Source organism: Carassius carassius, chromosome 23 (assembly GCF_963082965.1).
Source record: "Carassius carassius chromosome 23, fCarCar2.1, whole genome shotgun sequence".
Classification (NCBI taxonomy): Eukaryota; Metazoa; Chordata; class Actinopteri; order Cypriniformes; family Cyprinidae; genus Carassius; species Carassius carassius.
Window position 1 is genome coordinate 2,708,004 of NC_081777.1, and position 12,783 is coordinate 2,720,786.

The 12,783-nt window shown below is 36.0% G+C and overlaps 1 protein-coding gene across 3 annotated transcripts in view; it reads left to right on the forward strand.

Moving 5' to 3' along the window:
- LOC132101209 (protein c-ets-1-B-like) overlaps positions 1 to 12,029 on the forward strand; it is a 47,063-nt gene extending 35,034 nt beyond the window's left edge. For all 3 annotated transcript variants that reach the window (XM_059505957.1, XM_059505958.1, XM_059505959.1), the window contains 4 exons: positions 989 to 1,234; positions 3,275 to 3,535; positions 8,425 to 8,543; positions 9,437 to 12,029. In XM_059505957.1, coding sequence (XP_059361940.1) covers positions 989 to 1,234; positions 3,275 to 3,535; positions 8,425 to 8,543; positions 9,437 to 9,652 — 842 coding nt within the window. In that variant the 3' untranslated portion in view covers positions 9,653 to 12,029. The remainder of the gene's footprint in view (positions 1 to 988; positions 1,235 to 3,274; positions 3,536 to 8,424; positions 8,544 to 9,436) is intronic.
- Positions 12,030 to 12,783: the final 754 nt, after the last annotated feature.

Genomic DNA, 12,783 nt, shown 5'->3' on the forward strand with positions numbered 1-12,783 from the left:
AAAAGCATCTTGAAAGTCTGAATTCATACTAAGTGATACATGACTTTGAAATGTATCGGGGATCCAGTGATATTAAAACTGATGAGTATTTTCTTATCAACAATCATGTCGCTGATGTTAATTATTTTGTCCAAATTGTCTAAAATCAGTTGTTTTTAATACTACAAGTGAATTTAAGCATAACAACATTATAATATACAGTATGAAAAACGTAGATTTACTTTATATTTAAGTACTAGTATCAGTATGAAATTTAAGTAAGAAATAGATGATTGCAGAAGTACTCCAAATGTAAATCATGAAATAAACACATCTAAAAGTCTTATATTGACAGATTCAGTACATAATCTCTAAAATTACCCGATATTGTGTACCGATATTGTAACCGATACATCACGCATCACTAAATTTACCCGATATTGTGTACCGATATTGTAACCGATACATCACGCATTACTAAATTTAAGTCATTATTCACTGAGAATCTTTACCTCCACTGCAGATCTCATATCAGACATGGTGACTGAAGTGCAGATTAGTGCAGATTAATTAATTAAAGCCTTAATTAATAACTAATGACCAGACATAATCACATCTTTTTGTAGTGCAGACCAGTGTTTTCAGTATCACTGATATACTATTATAGTTTTTGTTGGTATTCTGGATATATATATATATATTCTGTTTTTATATTCATTTTATATACAGTTTTTTGCATTTATTTTATGTCTTTATAGATGTATAAAGTTTTAGTTATTTAATGCTTCAACTAAAAAAAATAGAAATAAAATATTTTGGCATCTAGCTGAAAAAAAGGAGATAATTCAGATAATCTTTATCTAATTAAAATGAATGCATTATTTTTTTAGATAATAGTAATAATAGCCCTGGTGCCGACAGTCTTTGGTGACTATGTCATTTATGGAAAAGCTCTATGCAAATACTCTTCTTTTTAAATGTGTCTTTTCTTCGTCATTCTTTCCTCCAGACTATGGCATTGAGCATCCTCAGTGTGTCCCTCCGTCAGAATACTCTGAGCCGAGCTTCATCACTGAGTCCTACCAGACCCTCCACCCGATCAGCTCAGAAGACCTGCTGTCGCTCAAATACGAGAGCGAGTATCCCAACGTGATACTGCGAGACACACCACTCAATCCACTGCAGGGAGACTACTTCTCAGTCAAACAAGAAGTTGTGTCACCTGACAACATGTGTGTGGGCCGCATTAGCAGAGGTGAGTATGGGCCAAAGAACATGTGTTTTGATGCAAATGAAACTGTGTTCATGCAAGGTCTAGATTAATAGAGCATAAACGTTTGGGAGGCGAAATCTAATTCCTCTCGTCTTAGATGCATATTTATGATCTCCCATCGGGCTTAAATTGATCCCCATCACCCCCACAGTGATCAGCAGTGTGTTGTCTCCGAAACGCCGCTCTCATCTCGCATTACTGCAGTTATGCAAGCATTGCCAGGGAATGAAATAGGCCGTTGGGTTTATTTGTGGTTCTATCTTACACCATCTTGAGAAAAAGGAGAGAAAAACAAAGCTGTTTGCTTCAAAGTGAGAGATGTTTGAAGCCACAGAGCGCTGGTAGCCGTCTTTTGTGTCAAGGCGTCCGTGTGAGGTTACGTTACTGGGGTACGAGGTGTTTTTTTGTGAACCTTAGGTTCTCGTAAGGAGCGAGAGGTGAAAAAGCGTGAAAAGAGCATTCCGGTTTCTCATGAAGTAACTTTACCTCACGTACGTCTGGTTTCACTCCCACTCGTCGAATAAACCCCTCCTGTCTAACCATTGTGCAGCTGAACAAATGATCGCGATTTGGATTGAACGTTGAGATTTGTTAAAGTCACTTGTATGTTTTTGAACAACACAGAGATTTGGGTTTTTGCCCTCTAGGTACGCACTGTGGACTAAATCCCAGCTGTGTTTTTCCTGTGTGGGAAAGTATTTGTGGTGCCACCAAACACGCATGTGGCTTCAATTTTTCAATTGAGGATTTCAGGATCAGTCCCAGCTCAGTATTATCTTTCATTCTGTAATTGACATTCAATCGAGACCGGCCTTTTATCTCCAGCTTGGCCAAAAATAGAGAAGCAATTTGTTTTGATTTTCTTCCAATTAGAGAAAACCCAAATATTTCCACATGGAAACTGTGTAAGAGAAACACAGTGTGGTGGGGACCAGCTCTGGATTTTTCCACGTGGTTGGGTCTAGACCGCTTGCGAACTTCTGTAGCTGGTGTAGCTGCCAAACTTTACACCTTCTGCAACCAAAGACATTGGGTTCATCGGAGAAATAAAGGCCAGGGGCTTCATTTATAAAATACACGTACACTCTGATTTGATCCTAAATTCCATGAAGTTTATTCTATGTAACAAGTCCGAAATTGATGTGAAAATGTTCTTATGTGTACATACACTAACTTAAAAGTAAGCGTGCAAACATTTTGCATACTTATATACTTATATGCATTCATAAATTAAAACAATCCAGCATTATTACAATATAACGATAATATGTAGTAATATAATCATATATGCAAACAGGCAACTGCTTTGCAATAAATATGTCACTGAAATCAATTAAATAATTCTATATTTCTTTATTTTTTTACATTTCAGAAATTGTTGTACATTCATATTTAGGAACATTTCAGTGTTTATATGATTTTTAGTGCTGTCTAACGATTAATATGATATTTATATATTAATATATAAATACACACACATTCATATAAATATTTTAGAAAAAAACAGTGTTTATATGTTAAATATATTTATATGTGATATACATTATATGAATTTAAATATATAAATGTAAATACATAGAAATATTTTGGATGTGATTGTTTGACAGCATTAATTATTATATTTTACATTTTGTTGTGTGTGTGTGTCTTTATGGATTATATATATATATATATATATATATATATATATATATATATATATATATATATATATATTACATTTATTTCATTTAATTTAGCATTTTCAATTTTAGTTTAGTTTCAGTTCGCTATAATCTAACATTTTAAGCATGTCTTTGTAAATAAGTACACTGATGTTTAAAGGAATAGCATTTTGGTCTTAAAAGTCACCATACTACTGTTATACGCTTTTATTTATTTATTTTGGAGATATTTGGAAGCATGTGCATGCTCCGGTATTTCCATACAACATGCATCAGATCAAAACACTTGTCTTTTTGAATATGTGGAGTGAAAATTGACTTTGAATGATGTTTAATAACAGTGAAATCTCCGTCGCAGGTAAGCTGGGAGGTCAAGATTCGTTTGAGAGCATTGACAGTTTCGAGAGCTGCGACAGACTGACGCAGTCCTGGAGTAGTCAGTCGTCATTCAACAGCCTACAGAGAGTTCCCTCCTACGACAGCTTCGACTCGGAGGACTATCCCACTGCACTGCACGGACACAAACCAAAGGGTACCTTCAAAGACTACGTACGAGAGCGCTCGGACCTCAGCAAGGACAAACCGGTCATCCCGGCGGCTGCGCTCGCTGGCTACACAGGTCAGCATTACCCTGGATTCAACCATTCACTGCTCATGTACACAATCTACTCATGCAATAAAACCACATGAGTCAGAATTCAAATTAGCACAAGACCGAAAGCCAGCGCCTCGAGACATATCCTAGTTTGACAGTCATACACAAGACCAGCAACAATAACTTTACTCAAGTTAGTACTTTTATTCTATTATAAAAAAGATGTTGAGCATGCTACAATGATATTATGTTGCATGGCAATAAAATGTTTTTTTGAACATGTACCATGGTACTCGCATGGTATCCTTTAAAATGTATGACTGAAAAAAATACCCTGTTTGATACCATATTATTACCATGGTAATTATTTTATAATAATATTATTATTACATTATTGGAAGTACCATGAAATTCCATGCAAATTTGATATCAAATACCATATTTTATTTTATTTATGATATTAAATACCATATCAGAGATCATATGCTATTGTATATCATATAACACCATATCATATAATATAAATATTTTATCAACAACTATGTGATGCCATTGCACATATCGTGAATCATATTATATGTCATATTAAATACCATATCATGCAAAAAGCATCAAAAAGGCATGCCATGTATGATATCATAATCATATATTATTATATTTTATATCACATACCATATCATATTATTTGTTATTCCATTCATGATATTATAGATTACATTATATATAATATTGCATACTACATCACATACTGTATACCATATCATATTAAAAACCATATTATTTTATATATCATAAATCATAGTACATGTTGCATGCAATATTCATATGCTGTATACCATATGAAAAAATTCAATATATCATGTTTTAAGTATTGCATGCTGTATTGTATAACTTATACCATATCATATCAAACATGTTATTTGATATATCATAAGTTAAGTTATATATCAAACTGCATACCATATCATATATATATATATATGTGTATATGTATGTGTGTGTGTGTGTGTGTATGTATGTATATATATAGAAAAACATATCATATTATATATATATCATGTTGCAATACCATATGATATATTCCATATATCAAATGCATATGTTACTTCATATATATTATATTCAAATAACATCATGTCAAATAGCACACGATGAGTTATTACATATCATATTTTAAATACTTGGTTATTCCATATAATGTCAAATCATGTTATTCAATGTATCATAAGTCATAATATATATCTTTTTGCATACCATATCATATCAAAAAGTACATATGTTGATCCTTATATCATAAATCATAGTTATAAGATTGCTAACCATATGATATATTACATATACCAAAAAGCATATGATGTCACTTCATATATCATATATCATGTGATGTTTTTCCATATATATGATATCATATGCCATATCATAAACATACATTGACAAATGAAATATCTATGATAAAATAAAGAAGGAATCTGCAAGCATATGGAATCAGGTTTATGCATGCGTCCTGCTAATGGAGACGTCCCGTCTCATGTTGCTGCCGGTTTGGTGAAGACGAGTCGTGCACCAGTTTTGAATGCATTGGTGCATTGGTAACCGCAGAGCCACATTTGTTACACGACTGTAAGAAAGTCATGGCAGTGTTTTTGTGAGCGGCTCGTGTACCAGCAAACACACCACACCCCGGCCTCTTCACATCAAAACACTCGCTCCTTCCCTCCCTCCCCGCTTCTGTCACTGCCACCAGCTCTCCGTTTCTTTCTCTGCTGTTTTCATCTTGTACTCCTTATCTGCGGCCCACATCTCAACCCATTTCCCAGGTCGTCTTGGCAACAGAGGGTGCAGCACAAAGTGATAGCAGCCCTGTGCACTTAAGATGAGAGCTCCTTTATCGGCCCATCTTCGAGGGGCTTTTTTAACCTTGTGCCATACTTTTCAAACCTACCTGAAAAACACTTCCCTACCGTAAAAGAACGCACACACTGGCCGTACTCACTATGCGTATTTCTATTTTGGGAAGCTAAGGTTTCTTTGAACATATAATGCTCTGTACCTGAGTTGAATGTCATCTGGAATTCTCCATACCAGATCCGAGCCCAAAAATCAAAGACGTAACAGTCATGTTTCCCGTAAGAGATGGTAAAATGCATTCGTTTTTGTATATGTGCACATGCATGAGGAATACTGCAAGACATGTTTCTGTAATGGACAGAACTAGTTGTTTTTACGAGTGTTACTGCGGTGTCAACAGAACAGCCTTCAGAGTTCAGAGATGAGGTAGATAAAGCCAGCAAGTGACAAAAAAGATCTATTTGCTCGCAGAGCTCTGAGGTTTCGTGTTTGTCATCATTAATCACATACGCACGTACAAATCCATCAGATCTGTGAGGAGAGCAGCTCAACCACAGTACCACAACACTTTCTTCAGCGACGGCTGATTCTTTACTTTACAGGGCGGCTTCCTTATAAAGACGCACGCACACATTAAAGGGACAGTTCACCTAGAAAAATAAACTCTGTCATCATTTACTCATAGACCACAAAGGGACGTTTAGAAGAATGTTCATGCTGTTTTATTTGATTCTCTCTCTCTCTCTCTCTCTACATATAGTGTTAGTGAATGGGGACTGGGTGCTCAAGCTCCAAAAAAAAAGGAAAACAGGTTAAAATAGTTAATATGACAATGTATGGCAGTCCATTTCTTCTGAAACCTTGTGATAACTTTGTCTGGTTTTAAAACACTCAAGAACCAATTACATTCGGCATTACTGAAAACTACTTTGTTAGCACTTTACAATATTACTGTATTAACTAGCAATGAGCAATATTTCTAGCATTTATTAATCTTTGTTAAAATTAGTTAATACAAAAACAACTGTCCATGTTTTAATTTAGGTCCATTTAATAGCAACTTTTGATTTGAACAATGAATTAGATGTAAAAACTAACAGGAACTAAGATTAATAATGTATTTTTCATTGTTAGTTCATGTTAATAAATGGGACCTTATTGTAAAATTTCACCTCTTTACTTTTATGTATTTTGGTACATTGGTCACCATTTACTTTTATTGTGTGGAAAAGTGCAGCGTGAACACTCTGCTAAACTTCTTCTTTTGTGTTTCATGGAAAAGCAAAAAAGTCATACAGACGAGAGCGAGCATTAATTAGAATTCACACAAAAAATATTTATTTTCAGGATGAACTATCCTGTCAAGCTCAGTGCTAGCAATCTACGTTTTCAGAAATCCTCACCTTTGCTTGTTGTAATCATGCACTCACTTCAAGCAAAGTGGCCTTAATGTACTTTTAAAGCTTTGCTGAAGTCTGCGGTGGATTTGTCTGTCAGTATGAGGGTTTGGTTCAGGCGTGTAGAGGACAGACCGATTGCTTTCCGTTCCCGGCCTCTTTGGGTCTGATGAGGGTGTGTTACAGTAGCGAGCTTATGGAATGTGTTTTAATGCATTTACCTACATAAACAGATTACTACATTGATCCAGATGAGTGATTTTAGTGATGTTTAGATGGAGACAAAGAGAGCCAGACAGACAGAGGGAGAGAGTTAGAATGAACTGTTGAATTGTTGATGAGATAATCTGTTTCAGAAATGCATTAGTGTTTTATTGCATTATCGGCAAGGATATTTTTAGCTGGATGTAACACGCAGTGGGGAATTCACTAAGAATGAATTGTGCCTGCTGTTATCGCTATGGATTTTGCATGTGCATTGCTTTCCCGCCCAGTGCACCAAAGGAATGATGCAGATTAGGTAACTGAATAGATGTAGCATACAGTCTATGCTTAAAGCAATTATGTGTCATTATTGCTTTACATTATGTGACATTTCTGAATAATGTGCTAATATCAATAAGTCCTGAAAGTATAGAAATTAGGGTTGATTTTCCTAGATTTTGCTTTGAAATTATATAGGGAAAATGAGCATGCGCAATTAATAATGCGATACTGATAGCCCACTCTCAAATGACAAAATCTTCAGTATTGCCAACTGATAATCAATATGGTACCTGCAGTATATATATTCTGCATCCCTAGAGTAGTAGGACTTCTGCAGGAAATTGAGAGTCTCTCTTCTTTTCGCTCTTGTTTTGCAGCAGGTGTGATATGAAATGACGGTTCATTTTAATGCACACAAACCACAAGATGAAGAAACAGCAAAGCTTATCTAGACGGGTGCATGAGCTGCTCTGCTGCTGCCTACACGCTGAGAAGCGCTTGCAGGATAGATCTCGCGCTGCAGGTCAACACGAACACATAAATCCTCCGCGCTAGTCCTTAAAACACTTCTCACAATCAGATGCATTAAAATGTTTCAATATTTCAAATGTCTCCTTAAATATGTCACCATGCAGAAAGCCTAAAGTCTTTAAAGTTGACCCTGGCACGGTTAGGGGCCAATGTAATGTTGGAGCCTGTGAGAAAAGCCTCTCGGTTTGCAGATGTCCGCCAAGGGCTTCACTCTCTCACACCCACACAGTCTTTCACACACATGTCGACATCACACACATGTGTGCTTTCAGATACACCCGGGCGACATGCAGACATATACATCATGGCCTGCGTGATCAAACACATTTATCCGCCAGATATTTAGCCTTGGGGCAAAATCCAAATGATGTCAGTGCTTTGGAATTCACATAAAGAGTAGGACATGCAGTCTGAGCAGTAGCCAGTCAATACTCCATTGTGTCTCAGCCATCTCTGTTTTCACGCAGAGTGACATAAAGCTAATGGCATGTGAAACTCAGTTTGGGCTGGGATACAAATACTAACTACAGTAGGAAATCTAGAACTGAAAAATCTAGAATGGTAATAACATGCTACTTTGATGTGCGATTCATGTATGTGGTATTGAGATTTTGTTACTGTATTAAGTGGTGGTGTTGTGTCTCTGTTCAGGCAGCGGACCCATCCAACTCTGGCAGTTTCTGTTGGAGCTCTTGACAGACAAATCCTGCCAGTCCTTCATCAGCTGGACTGGAGACGGCTGGGAGTTCAAGCTTTCTGACCCTGACGAGGTGAGCGACTATACAGTAAACATTCTGCCTGTGTAGTTCGGGAAGGGTAGACCCCAAAAAAGGGGGGTAAAAGTAATGAAAAAATAAAAAAAATATATATATATATCTATATATATATATATATATATATATATATATATATATATATATATATATATATATATATATATATATATATATATATAATATTATTATTATATATTATTATAAATTATGTATTTATGTTTTTTTTGTTAACTGTAATAAAATTGCCAACATTGCTCATTTCCACTTAGTTTACTTTATGCGCTAATATAACTAAAACTGAAATAAAAAGTATAAATGTATAAAATTACAAAAATAAATAAATAAATAAAATAGAAAACTGAAAATATACAAATTTTATTAAATTTAAGATATTAATAAAACTATAATATTTCAATGATACTGTAATAACACTGGCACTATAGTAATAATTTAATATACATCTTTAAAAACATTGACACTAAAATATCATGATATAATTTGGAAATCATGTGGTATAACAGATTGAACTATGCATTTTAACATTAATGTTTATGTTTCACAATTGATACTATGACAATAACAGACAATAACGGTGTTTTTATGCCCATATTACCAATACTTATTAAAAATATAAATAAAAATATGAAAATATATCAATAAAATATATGCATTTAAATGCAAACATTAAATAATGAGTGTGTAGCTAGCTGCTGTTCTTCACACAACAACCACACAATGCAATTTATCTGTTGAAAACCAACAATCGCTCCTTCTCTAGTAGCATCTGATACAATGGCTATCCATTGGTACCACAACTGCAAGACACAGATGATCTTATGAACATCGCGGGTGTTCATGATCCTGACCTGTGTTTCTCTGACTTGTAGGTGGCACGCAGATGGGGCAAGAGGAAAAACAAGCCCAAGATGAACTACGAGAAGTTGAGTCGCGGTTTGCGCTACTACTACGACAAAAACATCATCCACAAGACGTCGGGCAAGCGCTACGTCTACCGCTTTGTGTGTGACTTGAAAAGCCTGCTGGGATACACTCCCGAAGAGCTGCACAACATGTTAGACGTGAAGCCCGATGCGGATGAGTAAACTTCGGATTTCGGAAATAATAAAAAAATTAAAAAAAGGCTGAAAAAGTCCCTGGAAAGAAAATGGGGCGTCCATTTTTGAGTCCAATCACATTCCATCTTTACACTTTGTCATGGTCCAGTCTTGTTTTGAACTCACACGGGACAGCGTCAAAACATTCACCAAAGTTTAGAATCCGTAGACTTTGCGCGTCTGTATTGTTTATAGCTCTGCGGGAAGGGAAAACTCTAAGTTCAGGTAGAACTGTTGTTTTGACCCAGTAGCATAAACACCGGGAAGGAACAGAGGACAATAAGATGGACATTTCTTGGGCTGAACGCTCCTGTTATTAAACACGTTGCCAAAATTAGAGACAAGAGGAATATCGCAGAAATATTTACGATTGAGTTACTTACTGTTTCTGTCTCCTTGCATACCTAACCACGAGGAAGAGTTCTCAGCCGGACCAAAAGAACAAAAAGTGTTTTATTATTATTTTTTTTTTATATGGTTTCTTAAAGATCTATATGTGTCAGTATTAATTTGTCGTATTGCGATGCTGTCTGGACAGAGATTGCGCTGTTTTGTACGTTTTCATACGAAGGTTTATTGAAGTCAAACTGTGCTTAGATAGTCTCTCCGCTTCTTTTAAGGTCACCGTTAGTTATAGTTTGCTCTTACCACAGTGTCCATAAACGCTGTTTTTGATCACCAGATCAAAATAGATACCAGAGTCTCGCCCTTTTCAGTTGAAAGAGACATACCTCAGTCAAACTGAGAGTGTGAGTGAGAGACGCAAATGAAAGCGGCCGTTGGCTTCTCAACGGTGACACGCTTGTGGTGAAAACGAGGTGTCGTTTTATAGCTTGTATTAAGACAAAAGACATCAGACATTTCTTGCCTCGGTTTGTTTGTACGTGAATGGTTTTTCATAAAGTTTTGCCTTAATATACTGTAGCACTTGCTGTGTTTTCTCAAGGTTGACTGAAACGTGTGGGCTGGTGACAACTGAAATGTCAATCAAATGGTTTGCTGGCAGCACTAGACTGAACCGAAAGCCATAAAGCGATGCTTTTTGACTTTGAGCCAGATGTGGCCAAGTTAGCCATGTTGAAAAAAGTGCACGCTTCAGCATGCATCGGGATTGGCAAAGTACATAAGATGGATATAGCAGCAGAAACCAAGGATCTGTTGGGCTGCGTTCGATTTTCCAGATGGTTTGTGAAAGTGTTACAGTTAGTCGCTGATAAAAGGTTAAGACAGGAGATCATGCTGATACTTTAGGCAGCTTTAAAGATGGCTAACCAACGTCACGAGATCCAACATGAGAGTAAGTTTCACAATGGCTCACATTAAAGCAGTGGTTATATTACAGAAACTGAACATGAAAAGTGTTACCAGTATTTTCAGCTCCTTTAAAGACTGATTGGCTTTGTGTTTTCTTCAGCCCAGCGTTACACTGTGTGGGAAGGGTCTCGCACTCAAGACCTTGTGGGAAAAGCCGAAGTAAAGAACGTTCCTCTAAGAAAACAAACCGTATTGTTTACAGTGGCAGAACGCTACCCATCCTGATTGGTGTAGCTTTGGAATTGTCTATTTTTACAGATAACATTTCATAAAATGGCTAGATTAAACAATAAACTGGGAACACATTCGTGAGAGCTCCGAATAGAAGTCTTTAATTCAGAGATGAGCTGCTTTCAGTCGCAACCGTCCTGCCATGAACAACAACCAAAAAAAGTGCTACATCACCTGAACAAGCAGCTTATAGAGTTAGTCTCTCTGGAATAATGAGTTTGTTAAAGCCACAAGTGAAAGCCAGCTGCATGTTACATGACTTTTTGTTTGATAAGGTCCAAATCATAATGCAGTCTTTGTCCTGATTGTAAAAGTTGCATAAGTGATGCATTTTATGTGAAAACGAACACTTTTATCAGATACATAAATGCATATTCATATCGATGAGTGTTGTTTTTATTTCCCCACAATTTTGCCTTATTTTGTATGTTTTTTTTTTGTTTGTTTTTTTATGAGAATTTTAATGTATTTAGTTCACAAGCATTTTTATATTTTTCAATAATTTATATTTTATAAACTTTGAAATATGAGATGCAGACAGCTGGTGCTTTCGTGGAAAAATAAAAAATAAAAAAATAAAAATAAAAATAAGGTAGCACAGGACAAAATGTAGCGAAGTTTCTTTTATATGAAATAAAAAAAGAAAGAAAAAAAGTCAAATTTAAGGAATTTAAAGACCTGTCTGCTTCTACAGTTCTGTATAGATAAGGCTGATGCTGGCCCATCATTATGTTCCGCTGGAGAGTTTTATAAACAGTAGCTTCTATTTCTTATTGTACTTTAAATTGTTATGTTATTAAAATATATGTGGAGAAAATGATTCATGTGTGTCCTCGTTATTTCTGAATGTCTCTATGGTCAAAGTAGCACGAAGGAAGACACACCCATAGCAACCCAACACTTGCACAAACACAGGTATGAAGTTGCAAACACATGCAGTTATCACCTTGCAGCGCTGCAGGCTTTGCGGCAGATTTGTGGTTTCGTTTATTATGAGTCTTGGTTAAATGAACAGCTTGCTTCTTTCATTGCTAATCATCTTAAATACCACAACTGCAGTTTTTCATTGTATCATCACGGAAAGACAGAAGCTGCTGGATTCTCACACTTAAGATTGGTGTGCTGCAACTCTGGCCGTCATATGCCGGGGCTTTTCACACGCCACAGGCTCTTCTGCGGAAGGGGACGGGAATATGTTGTGCAGCGGCGACCCTAAATAAAGGCCCCTGACGTAAGAACTAAAACGGGCACACTGAGTCCATTCATAAGTGTAACCTCAGGACAATAAATTACAAATGACAAGGGCCGTCTCTTCTTTTTATGACTGTCTGTCCTTTCTGTCAAGACCCAAAGACTCATTTTTGACTATACAAATATGGGTTTATATTGCCAAAGCGTTAAAAAAATAAATAAATTGCAATCACATGCACACACATGCAATCATGTCTAAATGTCTGAAGCTACACACTCAGAATAAAAGGTCGCTATCCTTTCAAAAGGTACTAATATGTACTTTTAGAGTACTAAAATATAGCTTTAAGGTATTAATAAGTGAAAGTGAAAAGTGAAAGTGA